Raw genomic sequence first — 19,515 nt, 5'->3', positions numbered from 1 at the left:
GAAGTATGTGCACTGGAAAAAATCAAGGGAAAGGAACAGGAAAGATCGAAATACAGTAACATAAATAAAAATGGCGGCCATGTAACCCCAAACGAAACGCCACCGAAAAATTGCTTACCTCGCAAGGCGCCAAATGACTGTATATCAAAGCTTAGCCCTAAATATTTCTGAATATGTGCTATAAAAAATTGTTTTGTAGTTATTTTTGATGATTTCTAAATATCTTTTTGATTCCGCATGACATTCCCATGTCATATCGGGTAGAGACTAGACTTAAGTCTAGAGCTAATTTTTCCTCTTAGATGTCATGCCACGTGCAATGTTGTGCGGGTACTGGTAGTTCGGAATAAATCGGGTTTTCATTCGTGTAAAGCATTGCATGATATAAATGATCAGTTCTAGTAACTTAATCCTCCATTCTGGCAAAAAATAATCGGTCATACATTAAAATATACAAGTTATCACAAACACGAGTATAGTTATTTTATCTTTTTAATTACATTTAAACCAAGTATTAGGTTGTCTGTCTAGGTCTTAATGGCTGAGTGGTTGTAATCACGACTTTCTCACTTTCAGTCATGAAGATTTTTTACATTCGAAATCAAAAGAAGGGATTTCATGTGAGAAGATATATATGAATAGAGAAAAAATTGCTACAGATAGGAAATGACTAAAAATTTAAAATAATCATTTATAAGCAACATATTTTTTATGCCAAATATGAGCGTCAGTAAATTTGCAAATTTGATTTATGCACGTGAAATTAAAATTTGAGAGGAGATAACGATTTACTATATGCAATTGTTAAAATTCCGTTTAGTTTCGACAAAAAGAAATTGAATCTTTAAATATTAAAAGTATTGGTTGTGTGAATATGTTTAAATGAATAATGGTTAAAGTTTGCCGAAATGAATAAAAGTTTGGTGAAGTGAATGAAAGTGCGCAGAAGTATATGTGTGTGAATACGTGGAAAGGAAGCTTTATGATATTTTTATTCTATGTATTTTTAAACCCGAAGAATCTCTTTTGAGATTTACCCATGAATCAAAATTGCGAAGAAGAGGAAAGTTGATATATTCAAAAAACATATTTCTGTTAAAAATAAGAGAGAAAAATGTTTAAGCGAATTATAAATGTTTATTGCTTGAATTGGAAACTTATAGAATATTATGCTTAGAAAAAAACCCCTTTAAAATTATTAAAATTTAAAGTAAAAAAAATGCTTCAATTTATGGCGGCAATGTCTTATAGAATGCATTTCTCTAACTCATTTTTAAATCGCTGTGATCTAATGTTTTTTTCGTTGAGTTTGTAATCTTTAAGACCAGAGCCCAAAGACACACTATCATGTTTGTCATAAGATTACCATTTTGAAGATAAAATATCATCAGTGGTTCAGAGAAGTGCCCAAGTAGGTGCGGACACCGTGCCGTCCTTTTATCGTTAATCTTATAAAGACTGTTGTCGATTTACTTCAAATGTTAAGTGCATGAATGCAATAGGCAAAGTATTTGATGAATGGCGTTAAATTTAAAAATTTGATAGCGCACTGATCTGTGCTTAAGAAAATCAAAGGCGATACGGAACAGAATTCATTTTTAGCAGTATCTGAATGAATGTCGAAAATTTTTAAAGCTTAGTAAAATAATCAATTTTGAAACGTTAAAATGAAATTTATTTCCCTAACTTGAAAGAATTTTTTTTTACTTAAAATAATCCCAAATTTAAAACAGTATTACGTTTTGGTCTTGAAATGAGTTCAAAATCGAAATTCCAAGTTCAATGACAATAAATCTCTTCGACAATGCCTCAATGACAATTAAAACTTATTCGCTTCCAAGAAATTTTAATATAACTGCTGTTATATTTTATTAACGAAATATATTCCAATCGATTTTGTCTTTGAAAAAATTATGTTCAAATAAGAAAACGATTTTAAATCCTGTAAAATAATGAATAAAAACTAGCAAGTTAGAAGAAGAATGAATAAAATAGTTCAGTCTTGGGAAATGCTAAAACGAAGTCTATATCTCTCATTTGGAACCCTTTTTTTCAAATAAAACATCCAACTTTACAATAGTTTCATGTTTTATTATGCCCGAATCTGATAGAAAATTTAAATTTTGAGTTGAATTTCATTATCTAAGAAAAATGTATTCATACTTCATTTTAAAAAAATCAATGTTCTTATCATTTATTGATGAAATATTCTGCCCTCGTTTTTGTTATTGGGAAAAATAGGAGTAAACTCTAAAGCGAATTTTAATCAGATCAAAAAAATGAATCAAAACTCATCCATTAAAAGAATAATGTCTTATAAAACTGATTTCATATAAAAAATTAAATTTAACTTAAACTCTTGTTAGAAAAAGAAAAATGTGCAGAATCTGGGAATAAAATATATAATAAAACATGCATTCCAATGCAAGGGAAAAATAATGAGTGGACAACATAAAATATCATTGAAGGTCATTTTGAGAATATTTGTCATCGGGCTGAAATCAGTCCCTAAAAACACTCAATATGTTTTAAAAATTCTAAAAGAAGATGATGTAAGAAAATAAATGGTTAGTGAATAGAATAAAATGGAAGGTTGACTCCATGGAGACATTCGATTCCAAAGTAAATCAAAATCTCTAGAAACAGAAACATTCAAATTCCAGAAGGAAAAATAAGAATGTTCAATGTCATGCCTTCAAAATGGTTGGCACCTGAAACTTCAATCCCATGTCCCAGCGTCTCCTCTTATATCTCCTTGCCTTGAAGATACGGAAGGAAGGCGCCTCTTGGCAGTCGTGTAGAAGGTGGGAAAGTGAACCCGCTGTTGAAAATCATCCTCTCATTTTCAATCACTTGCCATTCATTGATTTAATAATGTGGATCCCATAAATATCGATCTTCGAAGGATCATAAAGAAATCCGAAATCGTCCGCAGTGAATCAAAAATGATGCGACGGTGTCCATTGTTTTTCTGGATGGTTTCAATTTATTTTCTAAGTTCACATACATTACCTAATCATTCAGGGGCCTTTTTTTTCCAATCATTGATGCTTTTTTTCTTTTATTTTACTATGAGAAGACGATTCTTTAGAATGATAATTGAATGTGATGGTATCCGGTTTTCGTGGCCGAATTCGACCTGGTTTTGTTTTCATTAAAATAAATGGAAGCCTGTGAAAAGTGCTTCCGTGTGGAGAAAAAAAAAAGTCCAGTAAAAGGATGTTTCGAGTTTCTTTTAAGAATTGAATGATATTGCAAGTGGCTGCTGTCGTTCAGCTGGAAATAGCAACTGCATTTCTCTCTAAGGTAGATTTGAATTGCATTTCTCTCTACAGAAGTGGCTTATATATTTCGAAACGTTTATATTTTTTAATTTAAAAAAAATAACAAGATCCTAACAGGAAGTGTATAAGAAATTTTACACTTTCTAAATTTTACACTTTACACTAAATTCAAGGCAAAAATAAAAAAAATATATATCATCTGCTTTACGTAGAGTTATTTTCTGTTATGCATGTTCCGTTTTTTTTTTTTTTTTTCAAAAAGCGATAAAATGTCACGATTTTTTAAATGTTTTTACTAGGGAGGAAAACTCCAAATTGAAAAACACACACTTCTATTTATTGATGATTTAAATCAATAAGGATTTTTTTTCTTTCGATTTATTGACAAAACATTTAGGGCAACACAGCTGATAGGGAGGAAAAAAGAATCCAAATAAGAGAGGCATGATTTCTATGAAACAAAACCCAAGTGCAAATGCATCGACAGAACTCTGCCGAAAGGATCAAATCAAAAATGAATAGTGTTCAAGTTTTCAAATAATTAGAAAATAGCTTCTTCAGCAGGAGAAAAACTCACGCATGTCTATCCCTGCCCTATATTGATATTTTAACAACATTAACCAAAAGTGACCAACGGTAGGGAACGATTACTAGAGGACTCCCAATATATGACTGTAAACTTTATTCATTAATTAGTTTTATCAGGATATAATTCTTTACATAATAGTTGACTCGGTTTATTTTCAAATTCTCATGGATTAATTATTATGAGGAGGTTGTCTCAAATTTGCAAAACAACTTAAAAACAAAAATAATTCATTCCCTAAAAATGTAATTACTAATAATTATATTGAATACTAATCATTTCGTTTTTAGTTTATTGTTTCATTTAATAAATCGAGATATTAGTTTTTTTTGTTTCTAGTTTATTTTGTTTTATAAAGATCTTTGGTGCAATATGAAATTTTTTCTGGAAATCTAATAACGATTTTTAAAAAAAATCTTTAGTTTATTTTTTCCTCGCAAGCAGATGAATGATTTTGATTTATTTTAACAGGCGAAATGTACTCAATGATTTGAGCTAACGTTTCAGTCATTTCATTTTGAAATATAAGTTATACTCAATGACTTATATAAAAAAATTTCACTTAACTAAGTACAACCACTTACTAAGTAATCTCAGTACCATGTTAATACCCATATCACCTACTAATCAGGAGGTTAAAACCCTTCAGTTCAAGAACTCCGTGACACACTCCTCACACTGAGAATTGTTTTTAATTCATTTTGAAGGAATTCTTTATTGTATTGTTTTTTAAAGAATAAAACTTTATTCATTTATCTGTAGATGATACCTAAAATATGGCCAAATTATTTTGTGTTCAAAATACTTTGTGAATCAGCCAACTCTTTAATAAAGGTGTTATCCTAGAAAACGCCTTGCATGGCATTGGCTTACAATAGTCACGAAATATTAGCCTAAATTCAGAATATTTACTCAAGCTATTGTGTGATCCTTGGCGAGTTGTTTGGTTGTTAATCTCTGGCATGGGGTGAATGGCCTCCAAAAATTGAATTTCTGTTTCCCCAACAGACCGAAACAAAAATTTGTCACAGAATTAGACTTGTAGTCAGAAAATCATATTGAATTTGATGCTGCTGCGTTTTTGAGTTATCGCGTTTAGATGCTTCTGAAAGTACAGACTCAAAAATATTCAACCCCTCGATGACTTTGCTCAAAATTTCATAAGTGTTTACATTGCAGGTGTTAAAGCAGTGCACCGAATTTTATTTATCCATTTGTGCACATATCGTGTTAACTTATATTCGAACAGTGAGACATACTGACTTCCTTTGAACGGATTTCTCCCAAAATTTTATAGAAATATAAAAATTTGGTATAAAGATCATATAGCAAATTTCCCGTTCAGCTGAAGTCATTTTTTGAATTACCTTTGACATAATGCCAAAATATATGTTTTTCGAACTCGGAATGGTCTAAACCGTAGTGATTTCATCAAAATTTCAAGTTCGAGTATTTTAACGATTACAATATTTTTGATTACGTATGTGAAAAATAGATAAATAAATGATAAAATAAAATAAAATAAAACCGAATGATTGGAGAAAAAAAACCGCAGGAAAGTCGATGGCTCATAGTTGCTTTATAAACTGAAAATAATGAAGCAATACACCAGCATTCAACCACTAAATGCATAATTTTGTCGAAAAATAATCAAAATATTAACTTTAGCACTTAGCCAAAGCTGATAACTGTTGAAATTTCAATGATAAAACGAGTTCACTCGGACCTGCCAGTGGTGATGGAAGACGCTTTGGACGGTTAGCATATCCCGAGCCTTGAACATGATAGCGAACACAAACAAAGACTTCGGAAAAAGGAAAGATTTTCTCCGAATTTTCTCACGTCCTTCGAAATTGGGTAGCTATCAAAAACAAAGAGCGCCTTATAAAAGATTCAGTGGCATGTGGCAAGGATAACTCTGCATTATATTTTTAACTAGCAGTATCTTTCAATTTTTTGCTTTTATCCGTGCTGCCAAACCTGGCAGCATGCATTCCGCAGATACAAATATCAGAATTTTCATAAACACCGACCATTAATTCGAATTCTAATATACTTTTGGTGTGGAACAATTCAAGACATGTTGTGATCACACAATAAAGAGCATTTTATGCATTTTTCAACAATTTAGATGTTCGATTTACGAATTCGCTTTCATTGAGAAAGAGGGAAGGATTTTAGAAATTGGACCTTCTTGTTTCAGGTGACATCAGGTCTTTCATGTAGGACGAAACTGCCTCAAAAACAACTCCCTCAAACACATTGCAACCATTGCAGGTTGCAACTTCCTTAAAAATCAAGGGAGAATGAGCTGTGATAACACTTGCTGTAAATTGAAACCAAAATTAATTTGGTGCACCTACTTTCAAAAACAAGGAAATGCATTTCGACTTCATTTTAGGATAATTATTCTTTTATGTGGAATTTTGTTAAAAACTGCCTTTTTACTTCACTTTTTCAATTTCATTCCTATGAACGTGAGGACACATTCGATAGAGAAAGTAAGTTTCTTTCGTCTTTCGAAATTCTGATCGTGAATATTGTAACTTATAAGATTTGAAAAAAAAAAAAAGAGATTTATTTTCTTACAAAAACTGAAAAAGACAACTATGGCAATCGTCGAGAAAATTCGATATTGAAATGCGGATGAGTCTCGTCTTTCCTGAGTCTGGCAAACACATTTTTGAAATCATATCCGTCTCTCAGACTGTAACTGCGATCACACAGAAACACGATGTTTAGTTATAATATATAGTTTTTATTCTGAATGAATAGATTTCTACTAATAAGCGGTTTCCTTCCAAATGAGGCCAAATCTGTTTGACGATCTATATAACTTGGCGAATGTGGGAGAAAAAAAAATGATTTGGTAAAATTTATTTAAAAAAAATAGATTTTTAGATGAATTATGTCTAAAAAATAATAATAATGAAAACTAAACACATTTCTTCTTTTTAGCATTCCACGAAAGTATGTTCATAAAACTTCTTTTTTACTAAATTTATTTTAAACTGATAGTTGCGCTATTTCAGTTACTTCTTCCCCTGCACTTTTCCATAACACGCTGTGAGTGTCAGGAACCCATTATTACTCTTTTTTACTTTGTCTTTTAAAACATGCATCGCACCCTTTTCATTCGTGCAATTCAGGTTTCATTCTGGCGGGAGTCATGACGTCAGAAAAGGTGTGAGAAAATCATTCGCACACTGTAGGAACAAGATATAAGAAGTTTTGTTTTGTTTTGTGAGGTTTTTTCAAACACCTTTTTGAAAGAAAAAAAAATGTCTTTAGATATTTTCTCATTAACGAAAAAAAATTAGAATCATTTAAAAATTCTAGCTAAAGATTTTATTGATACATTTTATATTACCTTTTACTGCAATTTTTTATATCATATCTATTTGTCTGTGAAAACATCTGTCAACATGTCAATGAGCCTTCCCTTCATGCAGTCTGTACGAGTATCTGTTTATAAGTATGAATGTGTATTCTGCAACTGTAAAAAAATGAAGCGCAAGATAGACGAAGTCTGGTTCTATCCTCAGAATGTGTCCGGCCGTATCTTTCATAAGAATTCGCCTATTTATTCTGTGAATATGATATATAAACCAGTGGATCTCCTCGGAACTTTCTTGCCTGTTCTCTAATAAAGATGAATTTTTGTTTTGAAGGGGTTTTTTCTCAATCGATTGAAACAAAAACTAACACAGAAGTACACGTGCAATGACAAAATGACGCGCCGAATTTGGCATATCTCTATTTTTGAGTTGTCGAGTTTACATGCTTCTGAAATGATAAAGCTGCAGACGTTCAACTATTTGTTGGACTTGGCTCCAAATTAAAAAGCTGTCCACGCTATAGGTTTTAAATGTGTCTGCCGAAATGTATCGATTGAGCTGTCTTTGTTTTGTAATGATCGTGCCGACTTACATTCGAACAGCAAGACCAACAGATTTGCTCTGAACAGAATTGGCTTGAAATTCGACAGAAACCTACAAATTTGGTATAAAGACCATGTCCATTTTCAACTGTCTAGCTCGAAGCGTTTTTGAATTACTTTTGTCACTGACGGATGGACGGACTGACATTTTCCAAAAATGTGTTTTTCGGACTTATCGAGTTCTAAAACGTGGAAATTCATCTAAATCTCAATTTCGAATTTTTTTAACTATTACAATACTTTCACTATACTTTGCACACGAAAATGTCATAAAAAAAGAAATGGAAAAAAAAAAAGAAACAAAGAATCGTATGAAATATGATAGATAATTGAACTTGTCATTCAGGTGGGTCAGCCGACCGGGAAACCGAGAAAGATTAGGGAATTCCAGGAGATCCCGATATATTTGGAACTAGGTATATTTGGAAGGAATGCCGTAAGCATTAGGGAATTTTATCTCTGCACATGCACTGTGAAAACTGTATAAACATCGACTTTTTAGAACATGTGTTAGAATAAATTGAATAAAAAAGTTGGATTTTGATCAGGAAATAAAAAAGAATTAGAATAAAGTTATTTAGATTAATGTAAGATTTAAAAAATTGGAAATTAATTAGCATTTAAATCAGATTTAAAGAGAGGATTGTGCGTGCGCGTATGTGTATAAATATTGAGAGAAGAACCTGCAATTTGGCTTCCCAGCATGAATAGTGTCATCATAAGAAAGACCGTTTTAATGATCAGCCCTGTGGATGCTGATCGCGTGACTCGTCAGTGACCTCAGATCTTGGCTACCATTTGGCGACAGAATGGATAATGCTGGAAACTTCGAGAATTTTCACGAACCATTCAATAGGAACTCAGATACGCCCTGATTGGCCTAGAAGGTTCTCGGCCTGTCTGCCGGGAACTATAAAAGACCGGCACTCTCAAGCTGCCGGTCGTCGTGTGTCGTCTTGAATTGAGTGGTGAATTGAATTGTAGTCGGAGTCACCGACAAGTAGCGAGTCTTCGAGAGGATAGCGAAGCAACGGCGGAATGCCAGCGTTGTGTGGAGCTATTTCTGAATTCAGCTGTGAGCATCGAGTCCTTTTTTCTACTGTGGAGGCAGCATCGTGTCGTGTGTAGTAGCCAATTGTGTGAAGTAGTGAGTCGGCAGCTAAAGCGAGAAGAGACAGAGGAGTGTTTCAGCCATCTGGAGAGACCGTAGAGCGAAGGTCCGAGGATCTCCTGGATTCTGTCTGGCCGCTTTGTGTGCTGATGTCGATTACTATTTGTGGGCTACTGCTGTTGTTGTGTGCTGCTGTGTGTTAGTCTCGGCTTTAAATATTTGTCGTCGTTGTTTTCTATTGAGACCTGCTGATTGTGTTCTCACACCATACACCCGCTATCAAGCGAACCCGGAGGTGAAATCCGTAATAGTATATTTAAAAGTTTCCATTTCCTTTTCATTCAAGGTAATTGGCATCGGTAGAGAAAATAGTTGTTTTCTTTTTGTGGTCTATAGGAAAAGTAAAGCATAACGAAGTCCTATTCTCATTATCATTATGATATCTTTCTTGTTGAATTAGGAGGTAAGCAACGTTATTGTTCATTTTTTCTTCAGGTGTTTTTTTTATTTGTTTATCTTGTGCATGCCTTTTTAATTCTCTTAGATGAAATATGCAAATAAAAAATATCGTAATCGTCACAGAATTCGGAACTCGAGATTTTCTTGAATCACTACTTTTCATACCTGCCTGAATTGTAAAAATGCGTTTTTGAAATTATGTTTGAACACTTTATCTCAAAAGAGATTTGAGCTAGACGGATGAAATTATGTATATCGACTTCAATCTAAAATTGTAATTATCTGTCGATTTTGAACAAAATTCATTTAGAAGAAATCTCTCTACCTGGATATGCGAATACAAATTCACAAAACGAAGACAGCTAGGTGGATAAAATTTGTTACACATATTTAACACCTACAGTGCAGACACCTGTCGCATTTTGAGCCGATCTGGCCATCTGTTGGCCTTTTCTTTGAAAAGCATGCAAAAGCGATAACTCAAAAATGCAATGACTTAATTATATCAAATTCGGTATGCTATCTTGTGGCTCTATTACAGTCCGATGACAAATTTTAGCTTCAACAGGTGGGGAAAAAAGCCATCCAAAACACATATATGAGTTTGTCCTATTTGTGCATTAACCGCACTGCAGTGATTCATTCCTAGACAAAGAAGTACACCGTTGACCGTATACCAGAAGACAGCCGAATGCGAACTTCTGGGCATGCCGAAAATCAATGTTTCGTATTTATTACTCTCCACTATTCATGCAATAAAGATTCGCTTTTCTTTACTAAACTACGAGGTACACTATTCTCATGTGTGGGATTCTGAAAATGAATATTTGAGTGTTGGTAGTGGTAGTTGGTAGTTCACCGTCTTTTCCACGGGGGGAGAGCGATTATTACAGAGTGTGCGAGAACGTTTCAGGGAGAGCACTCCGACTGATTTTCTTCGGAATGTTAGGAGGCCTTATGAATAGAGATCTTTTGTTAAATGATGGAACCATGAAAATAATGGATGCACATTCTTGTAAATATTTTCTTTCAAAGTTTTTAATTTTTTGCATCTTCAAAATTTACCCTGTGCTTAATAAAATGTTTCTGAATTTAAAAATAAAAACAAACACATTAAATTATATTAATTTTTTATTTGATACATTATAAGTACATACTTTTCATGTAATTTTATCAAATAAAAAAAGAAGAATCGTATCATTTTTCTTATATATTTTAATGCGAATAGAATCGTTTGTCACAAAATTTTTCAAATTTTTTCAAAATTTATTTATGCTATCTCTCGCTTTTTTAAAAAATTTGTACTTCTAAAACATTTTTCTTTTTAAGCAATAAAGAAAAAAATGGTTATAGGGACCATTTTTCCTCTTTTGTCTGTCTCATACAAATGGGTTGAGCATCTACTGAAAGGCTCGTATTTTTTTTCAAAGAGTAGTGTGCTAAAACTTAATTTAATTTTTCTGTAACAAAAAAAGAAAAAAAAAAAAACTTTCTTTTATTTTTACATAATATTTCTTTAAAATTGCATGGTGTTTCCGCTAATATTTTTATTCGAGTTATTTTTCACTCTGTCTTTGTAAATTATTTTTTCTTTTTCGTTGAATCGTTCTTTAATTTTGATTTGTGTGTTGGTAAAAAGTATGAATAAGGAAGACATGCCAGAAGTAAAAATATTATTTCATTCTCAAACACTCTGCCAATGTGCATGGGTTTTGTACTATATCTTTCTTGAGGAAATCGTGATGAAGCATTTCTGACTGGCAAGCTGAAAGTTCATCTAGACGGCACATATCTTTCAGTGTTATATCTATTAATTATCATGTTTCCAAAAAAAGAAAACAGGAGAATCTTTATAAAAATGAAGCTTATTTCAATTGATTGATTACATTTTATGGCACAAAAGCCAAACCTGACCATTCTGCTCCAAACTTAAAATATTTTTAATGTCTTTGTCTCTGATACATTGTTGAAAGAACAAAAAATAACAAGATAAAAATAAAGAGATCAAAAAGGACAAATTTTAATCGAAATATATAACTTGCATTCGGTCAGAGTATGTCTTGCTACGAAAACGCGTTGCCTGCAGAGCACATAAGTAGAGATTCCCATTTTTCCCATTTTATTAAGTAGCCAATTCTGAGGCGCATCAATTTTACAATCGTTCTACGATTGACAACTCTTCGCTGAAAAAAATTTATAGATGGCTGTATACGGTAAAAAGATCTTATAGACAGTATGATTTATTATTTATCTGGCTATCCCATATATTTTGCCAATTAGTTTGGATTCTTAATTTCAAAATTTGATTGATGCCGCTGAAAGGGATAAAAGAGTATTTCATAATGGAAGCGTTCATTCTTAGTAGTGGTTTTTGTGGCCTTAACGACTTCCTTATTTCCAGATATGCCGACATGTCCTGGAATCCAATAAAAAAAACTATATTTATTATTTTAAACCATATTTAATATTATTTGATTAATTGAAGATAATTTTTTTGTTTCGTTTATGAGCGTTAATTTTTTTCAAAAATTTTAAACTGATTTTTGTTATAAAGAATAGAATTTCGTTTCATATACTATTAAAAGCGCACTCTCCTATAAATAAAGTTTAGAAAATAAAAGAAGGTCATTCTGAAGATTTTAGATACATCCAAAAAAACAGCCACAGAACTAGGAAAATTCTGAGACAAAAGAATAGTAGACCATCCTATCAGCAAAAATAAAAATAATAAAAAGATCGAACTTTCGACGCAATCGAATGAAAGGAAGACTCCCAAAAAGCATATTCGTTTTTCCTTTTTTTAATTCCCATTTTGGCAAATCTCATTAATGCAGATATAAGGAGAAAAGATACAAACTACGCTCAAATAGAAAAGTCGAAGGAAAACATCTTCGATGGCTTTCACCATGGACAGGGTTGTTTGATATTATATCAACTAAATATCAATTAAGACACAATGAAAGGATAATAATTTCAATGAATAAAAATTAGTTTAAAATTTCGCTGTCAGCGAGAGTATTAAAAAAGAATTATACATTTAACATTCATTTAAGATAGTTTACAAATTTTAGGATACCAAAACCTGTTCAGCTTGATGATCAGGATTTTCAAATACTATTTGAAAAATCGTAAAAGGCATATTTCATAATTTACCACAATGTGTTCTGTTTAATGCTATAAAGTTGGCATGAAATAATGGCTTTAAGATCAAGTAAAGTTCCCAAATTACGACGACTTACCAGATGTTTCGAATGCCTTCAACAGATGTTTAGGGATCGGTGTGTGTATGGGGGGGGGAGTTACAGATTAAGAAAGTACCGGCTGATAACATGTCCTTCTGTGTAGAGTTTTTCAAGGATGCTCTTAATACAACGTGTAGAGACGCCCCACCTTGCATGAAAATAATTCATGACGTGCTAGCAGATTCGGTATTCTGTAACAATGATGCATGTCCGATGATCAAGCATGTTACTGGACCTCTCACACTTAAATCTTCGAAGAAATATGACCCAAGAATAAATGATGAAGTAAACCCACACCACACTGGTGACTGAACGGAGCCTGTGCCTGTAAGACTGAACGCGAATTTTCTGTTTCCCAAATTCGGTCATTGTGAGTATTCATCGAACCGTCCAAATAAATGTGCGCTTCATCTGTACGAAGTATACTCCCAGACCATTCTGAATCAACATCAAGACAAGCGCGAAGCTAAAGTGAGAGCCGGTGTAGAGTTCAAACTCATAAGGAAGCGACCTCTGCACAAGAAGTTTGTACAGATAATAAATACACAAGATACTGCGTATAATCTTCTGGGCAGCTGAATGGAGCATACCTAATCCTTCTGCCAAATCACGAACACTGGAGCTTTGTCTTCTGCAATCAACTTTTTTTCTGCAGAAACGATAAGAATGTTGTTTCTCTTCTGAAACGAAACTGTTTCTTCAAATTTGGCTACCATTCATCGGAGATTTTTTTACACTCAAGATTAGATATTTCCGTAGAGTAGAGCAACTACTGAGGAATGTTGTTTTGGTAAAACAATTTCACTAACAAAGCTCAATTCGGTAAACATCAAGACATTTTGATTTGCAATGAACACATTGAAAACAAAATTTTCGTGTAGGTTTTATAACAACGGCCACTTGAAGTGGATAAAAATTTGTGTTTCTTCTTCTTTGTTCGTTTAAATCTTTTGCTCGAATATTAATTATCGAACAAGTTTAGTTTTCATTCACTGCAGTGCAATGATCGAACTATGCCTTATGAACAGTCTTTGTACTTCCTGCTTGCGTCCAAAGACATTTTATCCCCTGAATATTTTGCTTTTCTCGTGTTAACTGTTAAATCGACAGTTTTCTTTTGTAAATTTCGTACTTTTTAATAAATTTATTTTTGATTACGGCGTTCTTTGAAAAATGTGGAACATTGAGAATCTGGAAGAATTCAATAATGTTGGAAGTTCCGACATTATTAACGCTGATGTGCAGTCTTCTGAAGTAGGACTACAATCTAAATAATGCATTTTTATTGAATAAAGAATTTATCTCAATGATCAACATATATCAATGATTCTAAAGTTTGAAGTGAAATGTGTAACTTTTGTATTTCGTTCTACAAGTTTCTTTAAGCTTTTGGCTAAAATTCGTACTATTTCCCAACCTATTTTATTGCCGTATTCGAAATAGCACGTAGATCGAAATTTAGTTCCTTTTGGTAGCATACATTTTGTTTCAATGGAGCTCCAAACACCTCACATTAATTCATGGCAATCCTGTAGTTCATATTTAAAAAAAACATTTCATTAAAACACAAATTTTAATTTATTTTCAACTGATGTTTTAAAAAAATGAATAGTAAAGAATTTATCAACCCTTTTTCCGAATGCATTGGAAACAGTCAAGCTGTTTTATTGAAAAACGGCAAATGTTTTCAATAAGATTTTACAGTTCCTTCAAATGGCATCCATTTTTGTCATGCTAAATTCACGCCAAAGGTCAGTAGCTCATAACTATAGTATGCCAATGCCATGGAAGGTGTTCCCTGAGATAACCCCTTTATTTGAGAGATTGTTTTGGGACAGATACTCCAGCTGTTTTCATTTTATTTATTTATTTATTTTTGTCTGTATCATCCTTGTAATGTTTAATATACCGTATTGTTCCTTCTGATGGGTAACTACAAAGTCAGAACTTTAAACATACTGAGTGTGGCTTGTACCTCTAAAAATTTTACGGATATCTTTCGATCTAGTCTTTGTTAAAAGATGAAAGCTGGTTGTTGACTATCCCCGAAACGACAGCGAAGCGAGGATAGGAGAGCTATGAGTGTGCAACTCCTGCTCTTTAGTCTTATGGCTTCAATTTGTCTCGCTTTTGCCCCAAAAGAAAGGGTTCTGTTTATCAATAAAAAAAAAAAAAATTGGAACTGTCTCCCTCAAGGCAAAGAGATTTGAATCGTGTCCCACTCCCTCGGTGCGTGTTTGCAAAACATGGGTCGTTTCCGGCTCCATTGAAGATCTACATAAACTGTCGATTGTTAGTTGGAAGATAACTGATGGGCAGTCGATCCGTTTGCATTTATTTATTTATTTTGCTTTTTCTCTTCCTCAATTTTTTTCTCGCTTGTATTTTAAATCGTTTATTTCTGATAATTGTTCCAGCAGAGCACGTCTGGTTTAATGTAAAGATAAATTTAACTTCATTTTTTACGGGTTTTTATTTAACTCGGCCTGTTTCATGTTTTTTTTTTTTTTTTTTTTTTTTTCCCTAGACAGTACAGTGATTCAGTATTTGCAGAATTTCAGTTTCAGTTAAGCAGATGATTTTATTCAAACGAGTAATACCATCAAAAAGTAAAATGGAGGAAATATTGCTTTCAACGTTTCATTGTATTTATAAAAAGGAATTACGAATTAAAATGTAATTATCAAATTCTAAAGATTTTTTTTAAAAGCGTTTCTTCAAAATCCTTCTTATGACATTCACTGATTGTTGCACCAAAAATGAATCATTATTCGTAAAGGAAAACAATATTTCTAATTTAGGTGACTACATTAAAAAAATGATTTTTTTTTTGGAAAAGAAGTTTTTTTTTTTTTTTTTTTTTTTTTTACTTAATATTCTTAATGTTTGAACAGTTTTATATATATATATACATATATATAAAACTGCTTAAATTTTATTTCTTTATCTACTTTTGTGGAAGTTACGATGACTTTATGTTTGCAATTACATACGTTTTATTGCTAATTTGTATCTTTAGCTTTTGTCATTAAACTCTTATATTTCGATTTCATTGATGTTTTTTTACGTTTTAGTAAAATATCTATTAGTATATCTATTTTTAAAAAATTTCAAAAAAAAAAAAATATTCCGAACACATGCACGTACCTGAAAGTGGAATATTAAGTAATATAATTTATTCTTATTTCTTTTGGCATAACTATTTTTTTTTTTTTTTAAATTTTACCTGCTTTTTTCTTGCAGCCGAATTCTTCTCGCAAGAAGTGACGCATTTCGATTTAATTCAGCCTACAAAAGTGACATCAGACGGACAGTTTTTGACCTACGATGTTAGACATCAGACGAAACTTGACCGCAACGGACGTTTCCGTAGGTCCGTGACAGGCGGCGACCACGTGCATTATTCAGTGCACCTCGATGGCGTCCAGATTCTCTTGAAGCTGAAGCCGAATCTCCGCCTGTTGAGTCCTGGCATGGTGGTCGAAAGGAGGGGGAGGCTGACTCGTCTCACGCCCTCCAAGCACCACCGGCGACATTGCTTCTTCCACGGGAATATCGTGAATAATGTGATAGATTCTCACGCGGCCCTCTCCACTTGCGAAGGTCTGGTAAGTGTGCAGCTCTCTTTCGAAGAATTTGAATTTTAGGTAGATTAACGAGGTCACATAGCTCGTGCTCAGCTCATTTGTTCTGAATAGGATCGCCACCTATATTGCGCACCGAAAAAAAAAAAATGTTTCGCAAGGAATATACGAAGCGACGACATGAAAAAATGAGAATTTTCTTTCTTTCTTTTTTCTTAAATAATCAAGAACACTAGTATAAGACAAGGTTGTTGCATCTATTGATAGTTCTTAATAAAATTTACATACTCATTCATTTCCTAATTTTCATCTTAAATTATTCCTTATTATTTTATTCTAAAACTTTTTCTGTCGCAGTTTCGCCAATGTTTGCTCTTGCGCCAAGAAAACCCAAACCAAAATCAAATTCTAAAATTTTTCTTTTGCGATTTTCTGATTCAAATGCCGTTTTATTTATTTAATTATTTCAAACACGCGCTCCAAAAAGTGGATGGTCATTGTATTTCTCACGCTCCGAGCAAAGGGATAAAAAATCCTAACGCGTATGGCATTAGGATCCCCGAGTCCGGAAACACATTTTTGGAAGACGTTTATCTGTCTGTTGGGGACAAAGGTAACTAAAAAAATGCTAGATGGTTGAAATTTGGTAGATAATCTTTATAATAAATTTGTAGATTTTTATGAAATTTGGAGAAAAATCTAATCAGAAAACTTCTGTCTGTAAGGCTGTTTGAGTATAAATTAAAACGATAACTGTGAAACGGAAAGGAAATCAGATAGATAAATTCGGTACACAGGTTTAACATCTGTATCGAATTCAATAAAGAGTTGGCAGTCTGTACTTTCAGATACGTGCAAATGCGATAGCTGAAAAATGTAATGGCTTAAATGTATCAAATTGAATACAGGATTTTGTATCTGCAAGGGCGGTCCAATGTCAAATTTTGGTTTCAATCGGTTGAAAAAAAAAACATGACTAAAACCGAAATTTATCTTTATTAGAGAGTAGACGAGGAAGTTTTTTTTTCGGGGGGAGGGGGAGGCGGGGCTCACTCCCGCTGGTTTCATTTGCATAAATGAAAAACTTTCTTTCACTTATTTATTCCAGCGATGTTCTTGCTTAGTTTAAAAAGAAGGATCGAGTGCTTACTGCTTTGAAATATTACCTAATTTTTGTGAGCATTGTAATTGCAAGAATAACGTACATTTGTGTAATGCAACTGCCCGTATCAAATTGAAAAAAAAAAAAAAAATGTTTCATTGCTTGAAATCTTAAAAAGAAAGGGAAACCCTCGCGCCACATGGTGGGCAAACGGCCTCTCATAACTTTCCACGTGCTCTCATCTTGAGTTGCTTCGGAACACATTCGCAATTTTAACGTAGATTCTGTTGCACTGCGGAGTTGGAAGTAACAAAAAGTTATTCCTGTTCTGGGACATTCGGGAGGCTGTGATAAAACCAGTGATTACAATGCAGCTTGGTTTTAAAATTGTATTTTAATATTTACAAAATATTTACAGATTCCTTTAAAAACACAAGCGTGCGGTTATAAAGTATACAACAGGTATTTAAAGAATAAACTTAAATTGCGTATTACTAGAGCGCAATAATTAAAACAAAAACAAAAAAAGTTCGAAAACACCAAACGATATTCTCGCGACTGAATCTGGGACGAGATGAATTAAATAAAAGTAAGAAATCAAATGAGACATTAGTACAGTCATCTGAAAGTGACATCACTTCATAGAAACTCCGGATATATTTTAAATTCAAATATAATAAATTATGGATAGGCGGAAAAAAAAAGGGGGGGGAGGGCCACGCGACTTCATTCTGCTATCGAGTTGATAATTGATGGAAGCGACGACATGTTAATGAGAGGGCTTTGCAGAGTTCATTGATGTGTGGACGATTCGACAAAAGGCAGAATCTCATATATGATTCCTGGTATTCTAGATATCATTTGGTTTAAAGATAAAACAGAAACAGGATTTGAGAATCCACGAACTTAACCTATGTTTCTAAATCAATGCAAGGCCCATAAAAAAGTAGTTGTGTTTCGTCGGAGCCACTATAATTTACAACTACCCCCTTCAGGCGACTAGCTGATTTCGGATAAATCGCTTGGATATAACTTCATGCTCATGATCCTGCTAAAAAGTCCGATATTAAAGCCATGCTGTTCTATGATCTCATTTCAAAACTATTTATTGTATACATGAACATTTCTAACGGAGGCAATTCTGCAGCATCATTGCGCTACTAAAAACGTAAATATCTGATTCATCTATTTTAAAATTTTTACGGTATTGTAAAATTTCCTTTTTATTTTTTATTCGTTTTGTAAACTATTTAGATATTAGAATCTTTCTACTTTAACTTTCAGTAATGGAAAAAAATCGCGTGATCAAATTTGAATTGCAAGACAGCAATGTTAAAAATGGAAATTAAGAAAAAGAAATATTTAGAGAATTATCAAAATCCAGAAAAAGATCGCACGACTATTAAACCAGCATTATTAAAAAAAGAGACTTTTTTAAATTTTAAAGTGATGTAAAATTTATTTTTGTACTATAATAGTTTCGGAAATCATCGCGAAAATACGCCAAAAATCAACTTAATTTTTAATTAATAAAAATTCGAATTAAAATTTCCAAAAAATCGCTCCCAAGTGCACATTCCCACTCTCTAAGGTACACATATATAAAATTTGGTTACTGTAGGTAAAGCAGTCTAATCTGTAGAGCAGTGACACACACATATGTCTTTATTATTGGTATAGAGGAGACAAAGCAAAATCTTGGTGACTCCGGGGAAGGGGGCGGGGGGAGGCTGCAACCTCTACTAAAATACGCAGCAACAAAAATAAATTTTGTCTTTTCTAATTAATTTGGAATAATTTAATTGTTAGATAGAACAAAAATATAAGATTTTTTTACTTGATTCTTGTAAGTTTTAATAAGGGAAACGTAAGTACTTAATCGGATCATTGAGAAGTCTTTTTCGTCATCGAAGAGAAGTATTTTGTTTTCCTTCCGTGTGCACTGAAGAAAGATCTAAGATCAATTGTTCGCGATGATAATACAATATTTTAATAATTCCAAAATTTCAATTTAAGTTAATATAATTAATTGAATTCAATTTTTATTTCAAGTTAGCGACAACGCCTCAATTCTACTTTTAAGCGAAGTACGAAAGTGTGTTTTTAAAAATTGTCTTCTTTACATTTATTCAAATTTATTTCCGTGTTGAGACTTATTTGTTGATCTGATAGTGTGAAGGTCCAGATAAAGTTTCTTTCTTTTTTTT

The 19,515-nt window shown here is 32.8% G+C and overlaps 1 protein-coding gene across 2 annotated transcripts in view; it reads left to right on the top strand.

Moving 5' to 3' along the window:
- LOC129971661 (A disintegrin and metalloproteinase with thrombospondin motifs 7-like) overlaps positions 1–19,515 on the top strand; it is a 193,641-nt gene that overhangs the window by 12,625 nt on the left and 161,501 nt on the right. For both annotated transcript variants that reach the window (XM_056085631.1, XM_056085629.1), the window contains exon 2: positions 15,866–16,230. In XM_056085631.1, the coding sequence (XP_055941606.1) occupies positions 15,866–16,230 (365 nt within the window). The remainder of the gene's footprint in view (positions 1–15,865; positions 16,231–19,515) is intronic.

Source organism: Argiope bruennichi, chromosome 6 (genome assembly GCF_947563725.1).
Source record: "Argiope bruennichi chromosome 6, qqArgBrue1.1, whole genome shotgun sequence".
In the NCBI taxonomy this organism is placed as follows: domain Eukaryota; kingdom Metazoa; phylum Arthropoda; class Arachnida; order Araneae; family Araneidae; genus Argiope; species Argiope bruennichi.
The sequence above is the reverse complement of the archived record's forward strand: the minus strand, read 5'-3'. Positions and strand labels throughout refer to the sequence as shown.